Source organism: Chrysemys picta, chromosome 19 (assembly GCF_011386835.1).
Source record: "Chrysemys picta bellii isolate R12L10 chromosome 19, ASM1138683v2, whole genome shotgun sequence".
Lineage (NCBI taxonomy): Eukaryota > Metazoa > Chordata > Testudines > Emydidae > Chrysemys > Chrysemys picta.
In genome coordinates this window covers 6,897,780-6,921,496 of record NC_088809.1, presented here as the reverse complement: position 1 = coordinate 6,921,496, position 23,717 = coordinate 6,897,780, and the positions used below count along the sequence as shown (strand labels likewise).

Here is a 23,717-nt window from a genome sequence, read left to right as displayed (position 1 = left end):
CCCATGTCTGTCCATCTCCACCTGTTGTTTCTCATCTTATATTTAGATTGTACTTTCTTTAGGGCAGGGATTATCTTTATGTTATTTGCATGCCCAGTGCCTAGCACGGTGGCACCTTGCTCCCGGACTGGGGCCTCTAGGTGCAACCTTAATTGTTCTACTACAAAATAATCATGTTCCCTCTGCATTAAAATATATCTCAAAAAAAAAAAAACAGTGGTGGAATGGCTCAGCAAATGATATTGATCAGAAAAGCACAGCTCAGAGGTGCAAGAATGCATTCATCCCTGGAGTGAGAACAGCAGGAACATGGCCAAATCTTGCAATCCTACAAGCAGCAGTCTTGCACTTTTGAATCTAGAGGCAGAGTGACTAGAATAAACATACACCCCTACCCCGATATAACGCTGCCCACGGGAGTCAAAAAAATCTCACTGCGTTATAGGTGAAACCGCATTATGTCGAACTTGCTTTGATCTACCGGAGCGCGCAGCTCCGCCCCCCCCCCCCCCCCCCCGGAGCACTGCTTTACCGTGTTATATCCAAATTTGTGTTATATCAGGTTGCGTTATATCGGGGAAGAGGTGTACCATGGAAAGAAAGAAAAAAACCTAGGGTAGAAAAGAATTCAGGTCTGTTCTGACTAGCAGCACCTGCGCCTTTTATATCAAATTATACACTCCACTTAGGAGCTGTGGACACCTGGCAATCTGCGTGGGTGTGAGTTTGTGCACAGCACAGAACTGAGCACGCTTACAAATCTCTTTGCATCCCAAGAGATCCCATCTCTCTAGCTATCTTGAGGTTTTATACTGCTGCCCATCACCACAGTATCTGAACGCCTTCCCTGTAAAATCAGTAGCAATAGTCTCCTCCCTAGCAGACTTCCAGGGGGCTCCAGCTCTGTTTCAGGGCAAAACTCTACTTGGGGGTATGGGTTTTCAATTTTTTCGTAGCATGTCAGTGCTGCGAGAGTCATTTTTATGACGGAAAGGCCTTCTCAAAGATGAAGGCTTTGCAAAATCTCCTAAAGATGGTCAAACTCTGGATTCACCTGATATCCTCTGGGAGTTTGTTCCATAGCCAGATCCCCTCGACCGAGAATGCTTCGTCCCCACCTCTCTCACACCTTTTCCTGGGCTTTGTGATCCGCATTGACCCAGAGGAGCGCAGCTGTCGTGATGGTGAACAAATCAAAATTGATTCAGCTGGGGCATGATCTATTAATTGTTTTGAAACCCTCAGTAGTTCAAACATATACACACACCCTATACAAGGATATGGCCATCCACTTCTGGGGTGGAACATGGCAGTTCAACAATTTAGGACTGGAAGTGAAAAAGGCAGCATCCAGCTGAAACTACAAGGTAGGCAGGATGCAACAACCTGGGCTGGAATACGTCCAGAGTGGTGGGACTGACACACTCATCCTTACAAAAAGGATGATGGGATCTTTAATGCCTACAAAAGGACCTCGGTTTTACATCTTATTTGAAAGACTGGTGAACTGTTTAGGCAGAGACAACAAAGCAATACTTACTGGAAGAAGGAAATTACTCTTGGCAGCTTGTATAGAATAAGCTCAGAGAAAGGCTCTTTATGAGGAGTTAAGTAATACAGCACTGGGGGACAGGACAGTTAAGTACGTGTGAGGAAATCCTCATTATATCCTGGAGTCTTTCCACGTGCAGGATCAGACCCATAGGGTTTGAAAACTTGGACTACAGAAAAAAAATCCCTTAATCTCTCCACGGCTGGAAGGGAATGGTTTTTCGGTCACTGAAATGAATGAGTGCAGAGGGGGCAGTTAGAACGCCAGAGGTTAAGATATGTTTTTAATCCCTTTGCAACTCAGAAACTCTTATAGCAATAAGGGAAAAAAACAACAATCGGGAATTGCCCAGTGTGCTGGTGGCTACACAACACACTGTCCAATGGGGAGCAGGGGATTTTCTGATTTTGGCTCATGGTCCTGCTGCAGAGGCAGTGACAGGGGTCCAATGGGAAAAGGTGCAAGTTGCACACACACACACACACACCACCCCTTCCAGCTGACAAATGGAAACTGCGTTAATTGGCTCCTGAGGCAGTTGCATTCAGCAGCCTCAGGTACAGAAGGAGGACTTCAGCAATAAAAGGGGGGAACGCATTTGAAAACAGAGAGACCCAAGAGGAATTAGCAAACGAAATCTTCCCCACCTTCCATCCCTGAAGGAGCACAGGTTGCTGAAACGAAATCAGCATCTGTCCCAAAGCAGCAGGGGAAGTCGATATCCTAACGCTGCCATTATTTACACAGCACTGTCAATTCACAAGGCACTAGACAAAGCAAATAAGAGATCTAGGTTCCTGCCCCAAAGACTTTACAATCTAACCGAAACTAAAACAAAACATGGGACTGCAATGGTGAGAGGAACATCGTGGGAAGGCCCTCTGGAAAGGAGGGGAATTTAAGAAGGGATTTGAAAGAAAGGGAGGGCACGCTTGGTAGACAAGAGGTGCGAGCTTTTCCAATTATTGAAGGACTCATACGTGAAAATCAGAGATTGTAGATGGGGTGAAATAACATTAATAATACCACGCTCTACCTGCTTTTCATCAATAGCTCTCAAAGTGCTTTACAAAGGTCAGCATTATTATCCCATTTTACAGATGGGGAAACTGTAAAGGCACAGATGTGTGAACTGGCTTGCCTAAGGTCACTCAACTGGCCCAGAGTAGAGCTGAGAATAGAAGCCAGGCCTCCCCAGACCAGTGCTCTATCCACTAGGCCATGCTGCCTCCCATATGCAGAGCTTCAGCAGCCAGTGTAGTTTCCATATCTGCTTGGTGCACACTTTGGGGGTCATCTGGGGTAAAAGGAGCTATACAAATATGCAAGATAGTAACATCCTTTGGAAGACAGTGGTAACGTGAACAGGAAACCCCACCACAGAAGCAAAGCATAAAATTTACCTGTCCTTTTGGCTGGTCACCACTCTGTCAACTCCTAAGTAGTATGCAGAACGCAGCATTGCACCCAGATTCATAGGATCCTGTATCTGCTCTAGCACCAGCCAAATCAGCTGTGTGCCCAGACCAACCTGGGAAGCTTCAGCTTCTTCCAAGCTGCTAAGATGGAGAGGAGTGGCCTCTAAGCAAACTCCCTGGTGGACTCGACCTTTGCAAAGAGCATCCAGCACCTGCCTTCTGACATGGTGCACGGGGACCCCGCAGGCCTTAGCTCGTTGGGCAAACTCTTCCATCACAGGCCGTGCGCAGCTGCTGTCCGACTTGAGGAACAACTGGAAAAAGTCCCTCTTTGACTGCGAGAAAGCCAGGGAACAGGGCGCAATGCCAAACAAGATCTCCGAACCTTTGGTCCTTTCAATGGACATAGGCTTTGGCACTGGTCTTTTCTGCTGTTCTGAAAAGTCATCCTCTCTCAGGTTCCTAAATTCCTCACTGGAAGATGCAGCCTGCTCTGTGCTTCTCTTTCTAGACTTCCACTGCAAATTCTTCTGAGGGGCGAGGCCTTTATAGCTTTTGGGAGGAGGGTGTGATTTGGGGATCACTCGTGCAGCAGCATCCCCAAGTCCCGATACTGGAAGCGGGTGGCTACCGTGGTGCTGTGAATTTCCTTCATTCCCGAACCCCGCAGGTGATGAAGATTGCGATGGCTCCTTCTCCTGAGCCAAATAATGTTTGACTGCCCGAAAATGACTGTTGCAACTAAAAGCAAATGAAAGTCTTGCAGCTTTCCAGATGTTGAACTTAAAGATCTTCACCACCACAAAGGCCATTCTACCGCTCAAGTCTCCTCCCTCGGAACGGCTATCCCTTGAAAAAGGAGATAATGGGCTAGTTATGCAATATGGTTTAATATCCCACTAATATTTACCATTTTAAAACATGCTTATGATCAGAAAAAGGACTATTTACAAATGGAAACCTTACACTTAACTTCCACTCTACTCCCTGCCTATGTTCCAAGTCATAGCTCCTCTTTGTTGACTAAAATACGTTTTTAATATTAGCCTAATATGCTCACGGGAGAATGAGCTGGATTCCATTCTGGCTCATGCATCACAAACAGAATTAGCTAAATTCAAACTGCAGGATCTTTCACTGCTGGCCACATGTAAGCCACAGAAAGTGGCCCGTTTGACTCTCAAAATATAGTTAAATACTCTGGGCCAAATTCTGAGCTGGTGGAAACTGGTTTAGCACCATTCAAATAGAAGATGCTATGCCAATTTAGATCAGTTTATGATCTGGTCCTCTATTTCACCACTCCAGCCCACCTCAACCTCTGGCCAATAGCATTAACTTATAGTCATGGTCAAGAATGTTCCCTGCATGATTTTCTTTTAAATACACATCTATATAATGCAAGCATTTGACTGTATCAACAGACTTAAGAAGCCATAGGTTGTGCCATGTCATATGAGAGAGTATTTCATAGATTTGCAATAAAGTTGTTGTACTGAGTATTACCTGTCTACATCATATATTATTGATGATCTCCATGAAAGAAATATACAGAAGAATATATATATTATTTACAGTGACAAACTCAACTAGCAGAACTTGTTCACACTGAATATAGTCTACTTTAGGTTCTTATATGGCTCCCATTGTCATACTGAACACCTTGCAAACTGTAACGTATTTATTATCACAATACCCTCATGAGATAGGAAAGTCCTTTCTATTCTGGGCTCTTCCACTGGCCTACTGGATGACCTTGGCCTAGTCACGTCCCCCTTCCATGCCTCAGTTTCCCCATCTGTAAAATGGGGGCTAATGATAATTACTTCCTTTGTAAAGTGCTTTGAGATCTATTGATGAAAAGCGCTAGATAAGAACTAGCTATTATTATTATCCCAATTTTCCAGATGGGGAACTGAGGCACAGAGAGGCTAAGTGACTGACTCAATGTCAAACGGGAAGTTTGTAATAGAACAAGAACATGACGCAAGGTTTCCCACGTTCTAGGCTTGTATCCTAACCACTGGACCATCCCCATTCCCCTCTTGGACACAGCTTTATTAGTTAATATATTGCGACAGAGACAAAAACAATAGGCAGGGCTGAGCACCCAGCTGCACCAAGTCTGCAGAGATCCTCGCTGCAACACTTCAGTCCTCTTCAGTGCTTGCTGCTGTTGCAAACCAGAGCACCAATGCATTAGTCTGCTATCCATTAGCCTTACAAGAAGATGGAAACAAACAGCCTCCAGGGGGGGAAGAACAGTGGGTTTTAGGGCTGACAGGGCCGGGGCTCCAGGGCGCTCCTTTCAATTCCCAGCTCTGCCATGGACTTCTTACGCGACTCGGGGCAAATCCTAGTCTCTCTGCCTCAGTTGCCCGTCTGTACCAAGGAGGCCGCTTTGCAGTGTCACCGGGGCGGTGGGGCAGGAGATGCCCAGGCAGCGCTGGTGACGGGGGGCCTGTGAGTACTGTGGAAACGGGGCTTGTGATGGAGAAAACGAGAACGGGACCCACCTCCGGGCGGCTGCGCCGGGCTAACGCTTCCTACCCGCGGGGGAGGTTGGTGCCGCCCAAACCCCAGCAGGGAAACGGAGTTTTGCGGGGCTAGAAAAACCCACGTGCGCAGCGGGGCGGTCCCGTCCCCACCGCCCCGCAGGCGCGTTACCCGCGGGCTCTGGCCAGGAGAAGGGAGCCGGGCCTGGGCGCCGGGGGGCAGCACAGAGGGAGGGAGGGCGGGCGGGGGCGACCCGCAGGGAAGCGGCTCCAGTCTCCCCAGGCGGGGGGGAGGGGTGACCCCGACCCCCCCCCCCCCACGTCCCCCAGCGGTGACCCCCCTCGGCAGCAGCCCGGTGGGGGGGCCTGAGAACTCAGCAACCGCCCCCCCCCCGCCCCAGCCTCCGCCGCCTCCCCTGGGCGCCCCCACACACTCCCCTACCTCACACTCCACTTCCGGGTCCGCGTGCCACCATCGAGAGGAGAGGACAGCGGGGCGCCCTGCGCTGCAGCGCCACCTGCTGGTAGGCGTTGGCCGGTGCGGAGCGTGCTCGCGGGGGGCGGCCTGGTGGCGTGGGCGGCTGGGGTCACTCAGGCTCTAGCTGGTCTTTAGGAGCAGCTGGGCAGGGGGCACCCGTGCTGCAGAGGTTGCCCCGGGGGACCAATCCATCCTGCATGCCCTGCAATGGGCTGGCGCAGCCCGAGAGCGCCAGTGCATGCCCCCAAGGATCTCCCATGGTGGGGTGACCCTGCCTGTGCCCTGGAGTGGACCGGCCGGCATGTGCTCTGTGCCCAAGAGAGCACCATTCCCTGCAGATAGCCATATCCCAAAGGAGTGCCACATCCCCATCAGGGCGTCTGTGGGCCCGCTAGGGTGACCAGATAGCAAGGGTGAAAAATCGGGACAGGGGAGGGAGGGTAATTGGCACCTATATAAGACAAAGCCCCAAATATCAGGACTGTCCCTATAAAATGGGGACATCTGGTCACCCTAGGGCCCACCCCTGCCCGGCAGCTGTGCCCGGAGGCTGGGAATAATCATGCGGACTCTGGCAGATGCTCACGACCCACGGCCGGAATATCAAAGTGAAAACACCGCCTTGGCAGCGTGCACTGAGAGGAGAGACCTTGCCTGGCACCTGCAAATTTGCCTGCTTGCCCCACTCAAGAAAATTTACCACCACCACCACCACCACACAATCTCAGGATGAGCACAAGCTTTTGACTCCAACCCACCTCCTGTGGCTTTAGTTGCACACAAAATGATTCCACAGCCTGAGAGAGAAGCTTATTTTGTAAAGACATCATTTATGATGATGATTTTCTATCCTTTATTGTATGGATTAGTTTGTATTACAGTAGCACTTTGAGACCCCAACGGCAATCAGAGCCCCCTTGCGCTAGCTGCTCTGAGACAGTCTCTGCCCCAAAGAGCTTCCATTCTAAATAGACAAGGCAGCTAAAGGGGAGACAGAGGCACAGAGAGGTGAAGTGACTTGCCAAGGTCACTCAGCAGAGCTGGGAGGGGTATCCAGGTCTCCAGCTTTGCTGATATTTTCTTGGAAAAAGTAACTTCTTCGCAATTATTACTGCCCTTCTCTATAAAGTGATGCATGTCTTCAGAAATTCCCCAAAACAGGGACCAGCTCTTTATCTGTCCTAGTTTGACAACTTAATATTTCCCCCACTGTCAAGTGAACCTCAGGCATGGGAGAGAATGGGCCAAGTTGCTAAAGATGTTTGATTCCTTGGTTGCCAGCAGAGGGAGCTTGGCTTCTACCAATACACAGAAAACCTCCTGATAAACAATGTTAAAATCCAGTTAGGGTAAAGAGATGCTTGACAAGGCTGACAGTATAAACAAATCTTACAGAGCCAAATTCATCCCAGGTGTAATTCCATTGGCTTCAGTGAAATCTGGCTCAGTCTTGTGCTTGAAAATGCACATTTAAAAATGCAGCTTCTTCTGCTAAAGACCAAATGTCTCAGCTCCTCAAAGAAAAAGCTGCAACAGTTTTAAAATGCCAGCTCGTGGCTTGGGCGTGGACTGCTGCTAAAAGCACAGTGATGATGGACTAAGGTTGCCACTTTTCAGATCTCCGGATTTGCCGTGTCCTGATACAAGCTAGTATGTTACATGATCAGGTGAGGCTGTGTCATGACATCAGAAGGCGGTGGCATCACATACTGATACAATTTGGTGACAGAGACCTCATCTACAATAGAAAGTTGTACCCGTTAATAAACCTGTGTAGGCAAAGCAGTGGAACCTTCCTCCCGTGGATTCAGTAGAAAGGACCTTTATACTGGTATAGCTATTTTCATACAGGAAGGGGAATAACTATACCAGTCTAATGCAACTTTATAATGGTATAACTCTACCTAAACCACAGTTATACCAGGATAAATCACACCCCTAACAGACATAGTTATATTAGTACAACTTTCAAGTGCAGATCTACCCCTAGTGTCATTTGAGTCACAAAACTGTTACAGTATCAGAGGGACTGGATAGTGTGCTACAAGCTGAGCTTTCAGGATGTGGGATTGATTGGACAAAATCTAGGCTGTCCCACAAAGTCTGTGATACATGGCAGGTGTGTGCCCACAATGTGCCATCCTGCTCTCCTGCCAGTTTGCGTTCTCTGGCACTCGAAAGCAATGCACATCCTGCTTTCCGACGCTGAGAAAGCAGAGTGACAGCTGGTTATGTACAGTCACAACCCAGCAAGTCCTTGTGCTCAGGATACTTCTACAACAATAATACTCTACGTGGACCTTCCATCCAAAGATCAGGTGGAGCATTGAGGAGTGGGATGGGTGTACATGTAGGGGGGGGAAGGGGAGTTAAGTGTTTCTTTCAATGAGCTGCAGGAGCCTGGAGACAGGTTAAGGGTTTTGCTCTAGATTGCTGTTGTTAATAACTCGTTATAATTAATGATGGTCTCATTAGAACATTCCCACAGGAGCCCAGGGTCTGCCTGACGCACTTGCGCCCCCAGTAACAATCACCTTCTAATGAGTACTCTGTCTGCCTTTCCCTGTAAGGCATGTTGTTTAAATATTACGAGAGGGCGGGGAAGTGACTCTCCTCCTATCTCTAATAATCAAAGATATTTGAATAAGGCCTTGCAGCAGAGCTCGGTATGGAGCACTAGACTCAACATAGGCAGAGAGCTCATGGAAGGAGCTGTCCTACAAACACTCAGTCACAGTCCCCCTGGGCTGCATTGTTGAAAACAGAAGCAAAGTCTGTATTTTTGCTAGTCATCCACACGCCCTCTGTTGCGCAGCCAGTGGAGCAGCTGTCCTCGCAGCACTGCTGAGACGTTATGGTGCCCAGACACAGACTGGGAGGATCTACAGAAAGAGACATCCTAGGTTCAGAGCTGCAGACTCGCTTTGTTTTCTCCTCCAGGACAGGAGGTTCTAGAAATAGAAGGAATCTTTGCACGCTGACTGCAGTGTCCTGGGGACATCGCCCTCTGGATTTCTGCTACAGGAACAGACCAAATCAATCTTTGCTGCTGCCTTCTCCCCCCAGATTACTTATGATGTTCAGTGCAGTTAAGGCTGAGGCTGCAGCATATAAGGATTACAAATAACCTAGCTGGGCTGAGGGCCTGGAAAGGAGCCATTCTGTCCCCTGGGGTCTGTTTTCTTGATGGTTCTGCCTACGCACTCTTCACAATTGCTTATGCCGCATTCCAAGGCACCACAGGAGGCCATTTCGCCACATTTCTTCATGGCTCCTAGTCAGGGGCATCTGACATGTTTTCCTGTGTTATTTTTATTACATTTGCTATTTCTTTGGAGTGCTGGTGAGAGCCCACCTGTCGGTGTAACTTATGTCACTCAGGGGGGTGGTTTTTTTACACCCTGGGGTGACATAAGTTATACCAATAAAAGTGCTAGTGTAGACATACCATAGACACTGATGTCCAGTAGTTAGCCAACGATATGGGACTCAATTTACCCCTCTGTAAAATGAGTATAATACCATTTACCTAGGTGTTGTGAAGCTTAATTAATGCCTGTAAAGGACTTTGATGATGTGAAGAGAGGCAACACCGTCTAGAAGAACAAACCCAGTTCTAATCCAGGCCCGGCCTCTGACTGACTTGGCCATCTCTTTTAACCCCTCTGAGTCTCATTTGTTCCATCTGTATTATGGGAACGATACTGCTTGCCTCTCTGGGATATTGGAGCATTAACTCATGTTTGTACAGTACTTTGACCATGGAAAGAGCTGAGTGTTAGTTTTTGTAATAATACACTATCCGCAGTGTGCAGAAAGGCAAATGTACTTTCATTGATTATGTGTGTTCAGGAACAGCAGCAGCTTGGATGGCGTACGTACACACGTCAGCTCGCAAGCTGCACTTCTGCACCAAGTACTTAGATCCAGATCATCAAAGGCATTTAGGCACCTAACTCCCCTTTCCCACCCTGCACTGTCCCAGAGCCCAGGCTCCCGCCTGAGTCCAGAAGTTTACACAGCCCCACAGCCTGAGCCCTGTGACCCCAAGTTGGCTGGCATAGGCTAGCTGCAGGGTTGTCTGTGCTGTGAAGACATACCCCTAGAACTCTGCAGATGGATAAAACTGCAGGTGTGAATGACTGCACAACGTGGTTGTAGAAGGTGCTACTTCTGTTACACTTTGCCTGTGACCCAGAGACAACACGTGCACCACCCCGGTGGAGTAGGGTTGTGATTGAACCAATGGCAAGTTAACAGAACAGAAGAAAACAATTCCTTGGCCTCAGCATCGGAATCTGTAATGTAATAGCATGTTAGGCTGACTGTCGGGCTGGTGGAATTGGAACCCTGCCACTTAGCTCTTCTCTTTACTCCACATAAAAATATTATTAGGGACGGATAAGTGCTCTGTCTCCTTAGAAAGCCCTTATGGGCAATTTCAGCTGGGATGGGAAGTGCCTGTTTGGGAGCACAGACCTTTAACACGCCTTGAAATCAATCAGATTTTTTCCCCTCGGCTCAATTAAATAGCGAAGTGGCTGCACCGATAATGAAACTTTTTTCTACATCATAATGAATTTTTTGGCTTTCGCCATCAAGCGTCAGGAGGTGTCATGAGCTATCTTCAGACTGCTTGGCTCTGGGCTCCGAGATGCGTATGGTCAGAGGCATTCAGTCCTGCACAGCTGTGCTTCCTCGGCCAGCCCCCAGCTGGTGTAGATCGGCATTATCTCCATTGATTTCAATGGAGCTTTGCTGATTTACACAGGCAGCTTGCGCATGACTCCCCTAAACAGAGCCAGCGTTCTCTCTCCGCATGTGTACAGTGAACCCTGTACAAGCCACGTTTATTTAGACAATCTCCTTTCTTAAGCGACTGCCTTCAAAGCCACTGGGCCCACAGCAATGCAGCTCCACTCACTTCAGTTCAGTACCGTTATTTCTTCTTATTTGTATTACCACAGCACCAAGGAGTCCCAGTCATGGACCAGGAGCCCGTTGTGCTAACTTACATTTATCTAGGACTTTCTATCCTGAAGGCTCTTCAAGCTCTGTAGAGTAGGAGTTTAATGGTGGGCAAAACACCCACTGGTTTCAAGGAAAGCACTAACAGGTCTTTAGTTTGAACCAGGCCTAGATGCAGGAATTCCTGGGTGAGAGTCTGCAGCCTGTGTTATGCATGTCAGACCAGATGAGATGATCATAAGGGGCCCGTCTGGCCTTAGAGTCTATTAATTCCACCCCCACTGCAAGATCCCCGGTGACTTCAATGGGACTGCTCCATGTAGGAAGCCCAGCACACAGCTGGAAGGGTTTGTAAGATTAAACACCAAGTCAGCCTCTCCATCGGCGAAAAGTACAGTAAAGCCCTGTGCTCATCTGCAGTGCTGTCTAAGCAACAAATAATAGCCAGAGCTAGTGCCGTTCCTGGCATTAAGTAGGTGCCCCAGAGGGAATGAACAAAACAGGGAATCATCAAGTGATCCATCCTCTGTCACCCATTCCCAGCTTCTGGCAAACAGAGGCTAGGGCCACCATCCCTGCCAATCCTGCCTAATAGCCATTGATGGACCTATGCTCAATGGACTTATCTAGTTCTTTTTGAACCCTGTTATAATCTTGGCCTTCACAACATCCTCTAGCAAGGCGTTCCACAGGTTGACTGTGCATTGTGTGAAAAAATACTTCCTTTTGTTTGTTTTAAATCTGCTGCCTATTAATTTCATTTGGAGGCCCCTAGTTCTTGTGTTATGAGGAGGAGTAAAATAACACTTCCTTATTTACTTTCTCCACACCACTCATGATTTTATAGACCTCTATCATATCCCCCTTTAGTCGTCTCTTTTCCAAGCTGAAAAGCCCCAGTCTTATTAATCTTTCCTCGTATGGAAGCCATTCCATACCCCGCATCATTTTTATTGCCCTTTTCTCAACCTTTTTCAATTCCAATATATCTTTTTTGAGATGGGGCGACCACAGTATTCAGGATGTGGGTGTACCATGGATTTATATAGAGGCAATATGGTATTTTCTGTCTTATTCTCTCTCCCTTTCTTAATGATTCCCAACATTCTGTTTGCTTTTTTGACTGCCGCTGCACATGGAGTGGATGTTTTCAGAGAACTATCCACAATGGCTCCAAGATCTCTTTCTAAAGTGGTAGCAGCTAATTTAGACCCCAAAAGCTAGCCCTTTTCAAGCACAAACCTTTGTAGGGTTGGCTGTTCCTGATCAGAAGTGTGCGTATCTGGGGAACACATTCGCTACTTTCAGCTTACTCAAACATTGAGCATAAAAACACCGACATTGTCCCTACTGTGTGTGTATTTCAAATCAAACCATTTCTAGGGGGTTTCTGCCTCATCCTTGTGGGCTGTATTTGTTACATCTGCCTCTTTTAGCCAGCTCCATAAAAGTCTAGCATGCTACATAGGAGAGGTGAATCCAGTTGTCCTTTCTGCCCTGCACCATGTGATAAACACAGGGTAACAGTACAAACTATTATCCCGTATCAATTAAAAGACATTACATCATTAGCAACTCACTTTAAAAACAAAAGATATATACAGATACAGGAACGTATAGATTACTTCATCTTTCATTTCTATAGAGCGTGCATTAACCTGGCTCTAGCTCCTTGTTGTGATGCTAAGGCAGACAGTTAATTTCAGACCCATCGCTGAATTACAGCCGTGCATTGGAGACCAGAGGCAGTGGGAAGCAGTTCTATGTATGTGGGTGTAAATCATTAAAACTGTGTTCATTTAGGAAATAGAAAGATGCAACAGCAACTTGCCTTTCCTACCCTCTGGTATTTAGAGCAGTTGCAGGCTGCTGCTGGCAGATGGCATTTGCAAGCAGGCCCATATGTTCCTCTCCAGCTTTATTTATTTATTGTGCAAATCTCTCTCTCTCTCTGTCTGTCTCTCTCTCTCTCTCTCTCTCTCACACACACACACACACACACACACATTCTTTGCGCCCACAAAAATAAAATCAAACTTAGAAGTGCAGAGGCAGATTCTACTCTTATGCCTGAGTACCTGGAGATCAGATCCAAAAAGGCATTGGGGGGGGACAGAGCAGGTCAGCGAGACTGGGATCCTTTGGGAGCTCTTCCATTTTCCAGCAGTATTTGGCCCTCTGCTCTCCTGAGCCTTCTAGCCTTATAAATAGACCCTGGGAAGTGAGAGAGGAAATTGCTGTGTTGTAGTACAATGCATTTCGGCCATGTCCTGATGAGCTTCCTCCACTGGGCAGGGCCAGCAGTTTTCCACCAGCTAGAGTCTGTTTTCTACAGACTTTTAGGTGTCTTTGTGCTGTCAAGTGTAAAGGGACTTTTGCGTGACTGAGAATCAGGCCCAAGGTCTCACATCAGTTTCATATTGGTGTAACCTACTTGGCTTCAGTGGATTACTCCTGATTCACTCCAATGTAATAATGAAGCAAGGCTGCACATTGCAACGGCAACAACAGGGCTCATGAGACATTACCCGCCCCATTTATAAGGCGCCCATCAGGATAGTATCCATCTGCCATTGCGTGAGTTTATAAACAGATCAAAGCCTTGCTCCAGAAGAGTCAGTCTCCTCCCCTCCCAATAGAAATGCCATTTACTTAAGAGGGGAAAAAAATCATCTAATTTGCTTCCCAGAAGAGAACAAGTCACCAAAGTCATTCCTCAACATCAAAGCAGGTACAGAGCGCTCCCTCTGCCATTAGTAACACAGCTAGAAAATGTCCATTGAAACCTGATTTTTAATCTGACAGTGCCCTGTCTATGTGCATCTGTCTACAGGCCTGATCCTGAGCCCACTGAAACGGATGATAGTGTTGCCGCGGATTTTAATGAGCAGACACATGCGCTATACCCGTCTAGCTCCTGTACATTGCTTTATGATATACTTATCACGGTAGCATTTGGGTAGAGGTTGTGGATCTGAACAACCTGTCAATGCTCAACTGGACACAACTGGAGTGCCAACAAGCCCTAACCCAAAGGAAGAGGTATTGAGCAATCCTTATTACCTTTGCATTTATTGCTTGTAACTAACCCTGATAAATATCATCACCACCTAATCCACCTAAGAACACTCTTTGGGCTCCTAATTTACCATGATCTTTCAGAGGCGGCTTTGTTTTTACCTTCCCTTTTAGCCCGAGCAGGATGTGCTCCATATACTGGATTCCACTAGTGCCTTTTGTCTGCCTGCCAAACTCAAAGCATTTTTCAAAACCGGGACTTCTGCTTTGCTGACCACAGTTAAAGGAACGTTCTGTCTTCTCCCTGATTGGGTTTGACAGTCTGAACTTGGCACCTTCCGGTTGCCTCTTAACTGCCCCTCATTAGGCGGGATGACCCTCAGTTTAAACTCAAATTTGTCTCGGTCCCATCCAATATTGTAGCCTCTCGCTTTCATCATAATCCAGAATTGACATTCCTGACAGCGGGTCATGTAGCTGCCATTACAGACAATACACACCATTTCTTTAGAGCCGCCTTCTTTTTTTAAGGCAGGGGCAGCTGCTCGTTTTGGGGCTCTCTTCCCCCACTGCATCCCACATTTGGGCCTTGTCATCGTGAGGTATCCATCAGTCTACCCCGCTGATGGAGCTTGATACTCATCTGGCAGAGAGGCACGCTTTGCGAGGGGCACTGCTCTGCAAAGCAACAACCGTTTGCATGGTTTAACTCACACCAGAAAAAAAAAAAGAAAAATTAGGACATAGCAACACCAAAGGTCCCAGTTCCAACCTATAGACAATCAGGGCACCATGGAGTGGGTATTAATATTATTCCCAAGTGGGGATACTTATGCACAGAAGGGCTTCGGCTGAGCGCACACAGAGCATCAGTAGCAATGGTCGGAGTAGAACGCAGAGGTGCTGATTCCCAATCTCCTGCTCCAACCATTGCCCATCTGCCTCAGTGTTTCCATGTCCCTTAGGTCCACAGCACTACCTAGGCACCGGGGCTTTTGTGCCCAATGCTGATCCCCCAGCTAGCGCTGAGCACCATAGGTCTGAGTGGAAAAGAAACGGGATGTAATAGCAGGCAGCAATATGTAAGGGCTGACCCTTCCTTGATTTCACGGGAGCCTTAAAGGTATAGTAGCAGGACACCCAGAGAGCTCACAAGGAAAGGGTCATATACCAGCAGCATTTCTGTAACAGTGGTTTGTTTCCAATACCTCTAGGAGTTACGAGGTTAAAGAGATGATTCTTAACAACAATGAAGGCCATGGTGCATCACGGTGCCTCTGAGCTCATTAACGCGGAGCTCAAGCGCCCGCTATCCAATTATCAGGTTTTCATTGTCAAGACATGAAACGGAAAACTCACCGGTATTTTTTTAACCACTTAATTATCACATGTCACCGGCTGGGGTCAGAGCAGGTGTGTGCTGGGCCCATCCCCATTCTCCTGCTTCCCAGCTGCTGTGCTCTGATCACCACTCCGCCCATGAACCTGCCGTGAGCCTTGAGGCTCAGGCCGGTGAGACAGAGCAGAGCCCACCCTGCTCAGGAGGGAGGGCAAGAGTAGGAGCGGTGCGTTCCGCAGGAGTGCTGAGGCGGCGGCAGTCAGAAGCCAGACTAGGAATATAGGTCAGGTTGGAAAACAAGTTAAATTCCAAGGCTTGAACAAGATCAACTGATGCTTTTTTTTTAAAAAAAAAAGAGGGTAGACCCCTGTCTACACTAGCATGTAAACACAGATTAGCTAACATTTTAAACCTGGATTCTTTTCCTAGTCTCTACCTGGCTGGAGAGCAGAGAACTGATCCTCCCTCAGGGCTTGTAAGGCCACGAACTCTGTCCCCCAGATCCCATTGTCCTCTGCAAAGTGAAGTAGACACCGGCAACGTGCAGCAGAACGTGAAACCAGCCCGCACAGACACTGCTTCACGGAGGTTCCCCCCCCCAGGATGGTAGACAACAACAGCATCCAAATGCTGAGTGGAATCAAACGGAAAGCCATGTCATCGACCGGCTGACAACGGGGACAGGAAAATTAGCATCAGCACCGCCGGAAAAAAAAGGGAAAATACTTAAGAAGCTGGGCAGAACAAAGCTAGCTGGACAATTGACCTTTATCAACGGGGAATGTATATGGCTTGGTAAAGGTCAATGTTGTATTTCACGGGCAAGGTTACAAACAACATAAAAGAAAGGGGCAGGCTGCTGTATTTGCCAGAAAGCACCGATGAGTCTCCAGGATAGGCGACATGAAGAGACTGCACAATGCTGCCTTATCCAGCAGCGTTTCCTCCCCCCACAACTTTACAGGGCGGGGTCAGGTGTACCTAGCAGCCTAAGGCAGCACAGCCAGGAAAACAGGCGCACGAAGGAGGGGACTGATGGCTAAATTTAGCTCTCAGTTGTATCCCTTTAAACTAACGGATTTGTTCCGGTTTTGAGGTCAGATTGTGCCACTAAGCCACAGACACAACCAGGGGCTCTGTGGAGCCATCTCAGCCCCCAGGGAAGCTCCGGGCGGAGGACGCATTGCACTGCATGCAGGCAAACTAGGCTGGTATAATTCTGGAGTAACTCCATTGCCTATAGTTGAGCCCCTGTGGGTGCCGGCTCTGAGCAGCTCTTGACTGTGAGAGCATAAGGGCTGTGATTGTGGCTGGGTCCTGTAGAGAGGGCTTGAGATGGAGGCTGTGTTCATGGCTGCACCGAGGCTCGCCACTGCCTGGCCCACAGACTGGTTTAAGGCTGGCAGAATTTGGCCTTAGATATCTGTCTGCGCGCACACACCTGGACCCACACCATCTATCTGGGGTCTGATCCACTGTGGGACCCACACGGGCAGTCTCTTCAGTCCACCCCGAACCCCAGTGAAGTTAGTGGGACTCTGCGTGGGCAGAAGGGTCCCTCTGTGGGACTGGGGCCTTAGAAGGCTCCTCTGATGTGTTGCTGGTTTCCAGTGCTGTTCTTGAACTCCTCATTTCCAGCAATACCACCCCAAGAAACCCAACAGCAAAAAACCGAATGCTAAGAACTCAGGAGCCTCTCAGCCTGGCACGAAGCACACGTACATTCCGAGGCCCAAGCAGCGCCTTAAATATTAAAAAGCAAGTGTTAGAACTTCAGTTACTCCAGAGCGATCTGTGACTCCCTTCTGCTAGGCATTGTGCAGTCAGGCAGGCTGTAAAATGCAGTGGACAGTGGCGCCTGTCCGAACAATGTCTAACCAGCTGGAAATATAAATCGTAAAGGTGAAATCCTGACCCACTGAAATCAACAGCAAAACTACGATTGACTTTACTGAGGCTGGGATATGACCCTCAGTGTTTACAACTGAGCTGCATCGTATTTGCAATCTTAGGATTACAAATAGGAATAGCTCATAAACGATGCAGTGAATCAGCCAAATCTGCTCCCATTGGCTCCAATTCACTATTACCCTGCACTTTGACACCAGTGCAAAATGCTACCATTCTGATTTGGAAGTATTTTTAGGTTCACTTTGCACTTGTGTAAATGACTAAACTGGGTGCGGGGCAAAGGTGAATTGGGCCCATTGACTTCAGTGGCTGCAGGATCATGTCCATAATAAATGTTAGCTCCAGCTTTTGGACCTTTTGGGTTTTTTCCTGCCCAACTTGCTCACACAAGTAATCCTCTTAGGCCCCGCTCCTGCAAAGAGCTGAGCCCTTCCTGCAAACCTGGAGGTTCAAGGCCTGCGAGCGTGTATTCCAACGTTGGGACAATCTTTTAAATAACGAAGGATTCAATAGAACCAGTCAAGTTTCTTTTAGTCCTTTCTAGTATTGTCAACCTGAAACTTTCAAAAAACATGATTCAGGCCCCCAAAATCATGAGATTGGCGTTAAAATCATAAAATGTCAAGGAACACTGGACTCTGTTTATTTGCCTTCTGGTTTTTGAACCTTTAGGATGCACTTACATTACCTTTCCAAGGTTTTCTCTGCAGATGACTAGCAACTTACTATTTTTTAATAAATGCTGAGATTCCCACATGACTCCTGGAGCTAGGGCTTCATGATAAATAGCAAATAATGGGAGATGTGTGATAAAAATCACAAGAGTTGGCAACGCTGCCCTTCTATTTCACAAGGTCTTTCTGGCTGCTCACAAGACACCCAACCATTTGTTAATACTCAGTTAACAATTTTTTTCCAGCCACCTGTATGTCGTTGCAAACAATTCTATTGTGATGGCAGCAAACACTGGCTGTTAAATGTGCCTTTGCACTTGGGTAAATTGGAAGGTGATTCATAAATAAATAGCCGTGATGGAAAAAAAGTCTTCTGTATTGTTTGCCCCCCAGTAACGAACGAAAGACTCCCTACAAGGATACAGTGCTAGTTTCAGCTGCAAGTCTATGTTTTCCAGGGTGGTGGTACCTCATTCCTTGAGTAGTTCAAAAATGCAATTCAGAGTCAGATTCTGCCACCCTGATGTTTAGTACTTTACCTCATCGACAGTCCCACTGAAATCAGTGGAAGTACTTGCAGATTAAGATACTACTCAATGTGAGGACGAGTAGCAGAATCCAACCTAAACTGGTTATTCACGAGATAACAGAATGCTCTTTTTGCAAACATCTCCCTCTGAAAGATGAGCATCCATGAGGCCAATCGAGAGACCACTGGAGTCATTGGGACTCCTTACATTGATTTCAGTGGGTTTTGGATCATCCCCTGTATGTTTTAAAGCAATTACACAAATGGTTGCCATGAAAGTAAGGGCCCAACCTTCAGCCTTTACTCATCTGAGACCTTGGCTTTAGTGAGAGTACCCACAGCACAGACAACAAACCCTGCAGTGGGATTCATTTGGGTAGCAACTTGTGCTCTGGTGGACCCCTGTTGAATTCAATAAGGCTCTCTACACGTGCAAGGTCAACGTCTGGGGCCTGACTGCAGGCGTGGGGCCCACCTGATTAAGGATTACTCACCCAAGGAAGGGATGAGACCCAGACCCAATCGTTTTAAAACCACTCTGTTGGAAAATGTTTACTTAAAATACTGAGACAAATAGTTCGTTTTGCCCCTGTACAATGAAGAGTGGGACTGAAGGAAGAAGGACAGCTTTCAGGAGGGACCTAGTTAGGTGTGACACCAGGGGCTCTGGATTGTATGTTGGTGGCCCAGTGCTACCTGACAAACAGTGGCCTCTCAGCGTGTAAACACTGGTCTCTATGCATGTTCAATAAAAGTCTTTCTCCTGCAACTCCGCCTGCCTGCTGCATCACTTAACGGCTCGCAAAACCACCACCAGCTCTTATACCAGTTTCTGAGTCACCCATTCTTAGGCATGTAACCCGAGAATATTCCCTCCACCATATTCGGACACAGGCATTGGCAGATACGGTCAGAAAGAACATCTGTATCTTTAATAAAAACACATCACTGCTACAATTTAACATCAAGAATTATTATTGGTTTCCAGAGTGCCAACAATGTGCTAGGCCCTGTACAAAAACAAAGGAAGCTATGTTCCCCACCCTGAAATCACTCTGCTTTCATAAGACAAATGGTTTTTTACACAAGGATTTAACTGTATATTAAGATATTTAAAAAGTAGGACAAAGCCATAGTATTTTTCTCTTTTTTATTTTACAGTTCACAATTAGAAACCTATCGATAAATTAAACAGTTCACCCTCCTGTTTGGGGGTTTCAAAACAACCCTTCCTCTTCATAGTAGTGTTGCCAATGCCACATCATTCAGGAAAGATGGTTCAAAGTGCAATCCATCTAGGTAAATATAAATGAGAGGCAGAGCGGCAGAAGTAGCCATCTGTTTTCAAGCCCCTTTAAGATTTGCACGTGTTTTAGGAAATCAGCCAAAGTAGAAAGTTAACTGGCAGCAGGAAAAAATTCCCTAAAAAATTTGGAACGGAAAATATACTGGACAGTTGGGAGCAAAATAATTTGAAAGACAACACATTATTTTATCAGTCTGAGAAGGTTACAAATGTAGAAAAACATTTGAATGGGACTTTTAAAACCATGAGGCCGCCAGTTCATATTTTAAGGAACACTAGCAAACTGGAATGGCCCTTTTCATAGAATCATAGAAGATTAGAGTTGGAAGAGACCTCAGGAAGTCATCTAGTCCAATCCCCTGCTCAAAGCAGGACCAACACCAACTAAATCATAGGAAGATACCTTAGGTAATGCTCTCTGAAGTCAAAGCAGAATTATCAATTTAGGCCCTGATTCAGCAAAGCACTTAAGCATGTGCTTAACTTTAAGCATCTGAGTATTCCCATTGACTTCAATGTTAAGCATGTGGTTAAGTGCTTTGCTGGACGGGGGCTTAAGGATTTCCCTCACCAACAGGTTTCCAATTTCTAAACATTCAGCACCCAGGGTAAAATTCACATCTGTGCAGAGGGCCTACACAAAGACCAATACATCAGTTAAGTGGGACTTAAGTGGTGCATTTGCTTGGTTCGAGTTCTCTGCACAGTGATGAATATAACCTACAATGAATTAAAAAGCCAAATCCAGAAACAGCTGAGTCAGCACTTGCCTTACCCAGCAGGGAGGGGATGAGAAACCAGGAATGGAAAGAAAAAAAAAATATAATGAACACACTTTTAAAGAGGAAAAAAAAGTTATATTTGTTTTCATTTATGCCAGCATTACTAACGTATGCGTTACCAGCTATTCTGGCCATATCTGTCTACTGTTGCCAACCTTTGGCACAAGTAATTCTGTGTATCGCAAGATGTAATTAATAATACTTAATAACAATACTTAGCACTTACATAGCGCTTTTCATATTCAAAGTGCTTTACAAAACAGATAATGAGTCCTCACAACACCCCTGTGAGGTAGGTAAGTATTATTATCCCCATTTTACAGATGGGGAAACTGAGGCAGAGAGGTTAAGTGACTTGCCCAAGGTTAAAGAGGGAGTTGGAATACAGGAGGTATTTGGCCTGATCCTGGTCTCTCTTACACTAATATAAACAAGGAGTAACACCCATAGATGGTGTAAAACTGATGTACGTGAAGAGATCAGAATCAAGTTCCCTGGCTCCCAGTCCTGTGCTCGGGTCACTTGACCACACCTGCTCCACCTAATACAACAGGTTCACCACTGGAAATGCTACAGGAAATTCGGAGCCCAGCAGAAGTGAAATCAGAATCTTAAGGCAACACATATTAACAGCTCCACAATTGCATATCAGGTTGGAGTGCACACCTATGTCTCTTTTATACCATGCTAACGGAGTCTAAACATGGTCGCTAACGTAGTTTTGCAACTGTAACTGTAATCAGCTATGGGCCTGACTCTCCTCAGTTCTAAACCAGTGTAAATCAGGTGTAACTCAGAGGAATTACACCAGCATAAAACTGTTTATGAGAGCAGAATGAGGCTTTATACCTGCAGTTTAGAAGTCATGTATCTGGACAGCTTCAGTATGGTTCACCCCCCTCTCTCACTCTCTCTCTCCCCACCCCCACCCCAAGAATCTGATCATATACCATTTCACAGTTTCAACATTTCCAACTCACTAGCTTTCAGCAATCAGCATTTAAACAGCACCATACAGCATTTCTAAGACTGTGTCAATATTTCCAAAAAGTGTCAATACATGCAAATATCAAACATACAAAAACATCAAGAATGCTATGAGATGGTACAAAGGATATATATGATCACAAGAAGACCGTACACAATTTTATTTTACTTTTATTAAAAAGACCAAACAACTCACTCATACTTTAACTATGCCACTTATACGTTAGATAGTCATTCCCTAACCTGTGGAAATTCAGGTGCGTATCCCTCCATCTATCTACCTACCTAGAAAGAGAGAGAAATGGCAATCACAAGAGATACTTCTTCAGATCTGTCAGGCACAATTCATGTAAACAGGAAAGGAGTATTCTTTACACTTCTTCTGGCACTGTGGGATACAATGGGGAAGGGGGAGTCACATGCACCATTATTGACAAGCAAAATTAGCTTTGAATAGATGCAAGAGAAACAGAAATTAGATCTGACTGATACACGATATACACCAAAAATCTGAAGCATTAAGTATGTTGAAAAAGGTGGACAGTGGATGTCTTGTCTCTTGTTTTGACTTTCGAAGAGAGGACTAGGATTAAGACAAATCCTTTGTTCTAAGTACAAAGGAAATCTCCTTCCAGCGCATTAGTATGTCACAGCTGAACAGGGAGGAGGTGGAAATCACATCTGCCAAATGAAGTCGTTGGGACACCTCTGACAATAATACTTAAAAAATAGAGAAGAAAGTGACAGGTCATGTGCCATTTAATTCATTGCAACAATTCAAAGAATGTGCATCGGCAGAAAGGAATCAGCAACCCAGTGATGCTTTGAAGTTGGCAAATATCTCATGACGCTTCTCCTGTGTCTGTCTAGAGCATCAGCAAACGAGAGCCAAACAAAACTAAAAACCCAAACCAATAATATACAGTATTCCACTGATTTGCTTCCCTGCAGTGTTTTCAAATTACATTTACGGTAACAGTGAGGGGGAGAGAAACCCAAGACCAATAGGAATTTTTTTTAACTGGCTCAGCACCAGCTGAGAGAGAAAGAGAGAGAGAGAATGAAAATTAATTCTTCAAATGTGATCCTTGGAACCCAATTAAAATTTTGTCAACCAGCAGATGAAACCCTAAACTGCTGGAGGGTGTGAAGAAGGGATTGATGCATGGTGCTGCTTGCATTCCTCTTCATTTGCTATGAAATCTGCTCTGTAGGCCTCATCTGAATATCTCCAATCTGGAAAAGACCAATACATGATTTTACAGTAGCACTGAAGCCCATTTTAAGAGGTTCACAGTGTGCTAAACAAAAACACGCTAAACATGTGTGAAACATAATAATGACAAACTGCAAATGAACACAATGCATATGACAAGCTATAGATCCCTTCAGAGTTATTCAACCACCAGTCATTAGGTTTTGTTGGTTTGTTTTTAACAACAGTTTTTTTTCTTTTAACAATGATTTTTTTCTTCTAACAGAATTACAATGATTTTAATCTTAGTACACAGAAGAGAAGGAAGACAGTGTAAGCTGATATTGGTTATAAATCCTCATGCTTCAGGGCATAAACCAACTTCTACCTAATGAGAGTCACGAAGGAACATTGCTCATGGCCAGGTTATAACTGCTTATTGCACAGATTCTTGCAAACTTTCTCTGAAGCAAGTAGTGACCAGTGTCAGAGACAGGACACTGGACTAAATGGGCCAATGTAATGATTCAGGAAGACAGCTCTTATATCCACGTGTCTCATGCCCTGCCTTTGCAGGAGCCCATGTAAAGATCGTGCTAGTCATTTTTTCATGTCCAAAGTCATCTGACATGTTTTCTTGCTTTCATGATATGGACCTGATATTTACATGGGTCTCCACTCAGCCTTCTCACAAATATTTTTTTCAGAGTCTCTACAAACCTGGATTGCCAGGGGTTTGTCACTTCACACCAGCATAGAGCTGAAACGCAGCAGAGAAGCAGACTGTTTGTTTATTTATTATCGGCTCCTTAGAGCTAAGATGAAAGGGTAGTGGGTGAAATATAAGTCTGAAAGCACAAAAGATTTGAAAACCCCTTTGGGACCCTCGATCAAGAGGAACAAGTGCAACGTTGCCATAAGGTACGTGTAACTGAAATGATCAATGTTAATCCCTTTGCGAGTGCAAAATAGATATCAGGCAGATTTCCTAAAGTGCTCAGCACCCAAAATCTGGCCATATAGCTGAGGAATGAGTGGAGTTTGTGCATAACACAGAGGGAGACA

General features: G+C 46.1%; 2 protein-coding genes and 1 long non-coding RNA gene across 6 annotated transcripts in view; 1 reads left to right on the top strand and 2 right to left on the bottom strand.

The window, feature by feature from the left end:
• MRM1 (mitochondrial rRNA methyltransferase 1) overlaps nucleotides 1–6,056 on the bottom strand; it is a 52,197-nt gene extending 46,141 nt beyond the window's left edge. The window contains exons 1-2 of one of the 4 annotated variants that reach the window (XM_065572827.1): nucleotides 5,908–6,056; nucleotides 2,956–3,819 (exon numbers count right to left, since the gene is read on the bottom strand). In XM_065572827.1, coding sequence (XP_065428899.1) covers nucleotides 2,956–3,782 — 827 coding nt within the window. In that variant the 5' untranslated portion in view covers nucleotides 3,783–3,819; nucleotides 5,908–6,056. Of the gene's footprint in view, nucleotides 1–2,955; nucleotides 3,820–4,476; nucleotides 5,029–5,090; nucleotides 5,304–5,907 lie in introns of those variants that run through there. The other 3 variants (XM_065572825.1, XM_065572826.1, XM_065572828.1) reach the window with 3 other exon arrangements.
• Nucleotides 5,778–19,144, top strand: LOC122174456 (uncharacterized). The gene is made up of 3 exons (XR_010593764.1): nucleotides 5,778–5,989; nucleotides 13,745–13,953; nucleotides 15,698–19,144. It is a non-coding gene; the product is annotated as an uncharacterized LOC122174456 (long non-coding RNA).
• Nucleotides 19,145–19,518: 374 nt separating this feature from the next.
• Nucleotides 19,519–23,717, bottom strand: part of DHRS11 (dehydrogenase/reductase 11) — a 52,261-nt gene continuing 48,062 nt past the window's right edge. Inside the window, exon 7 of the mRNA XM_005298820.5 lies at nucleotides 19,519–22,693. Within this exon, the coding sequence (XP_005298877.1) occupies nucleotides 22,652–22,693 (42 nt within the window). The 3' untranslated portion in view covers nucleotides 19,519–22,651. The remainder of the gene's footprint in view (nucleotides 22,694–23,717) is intronic.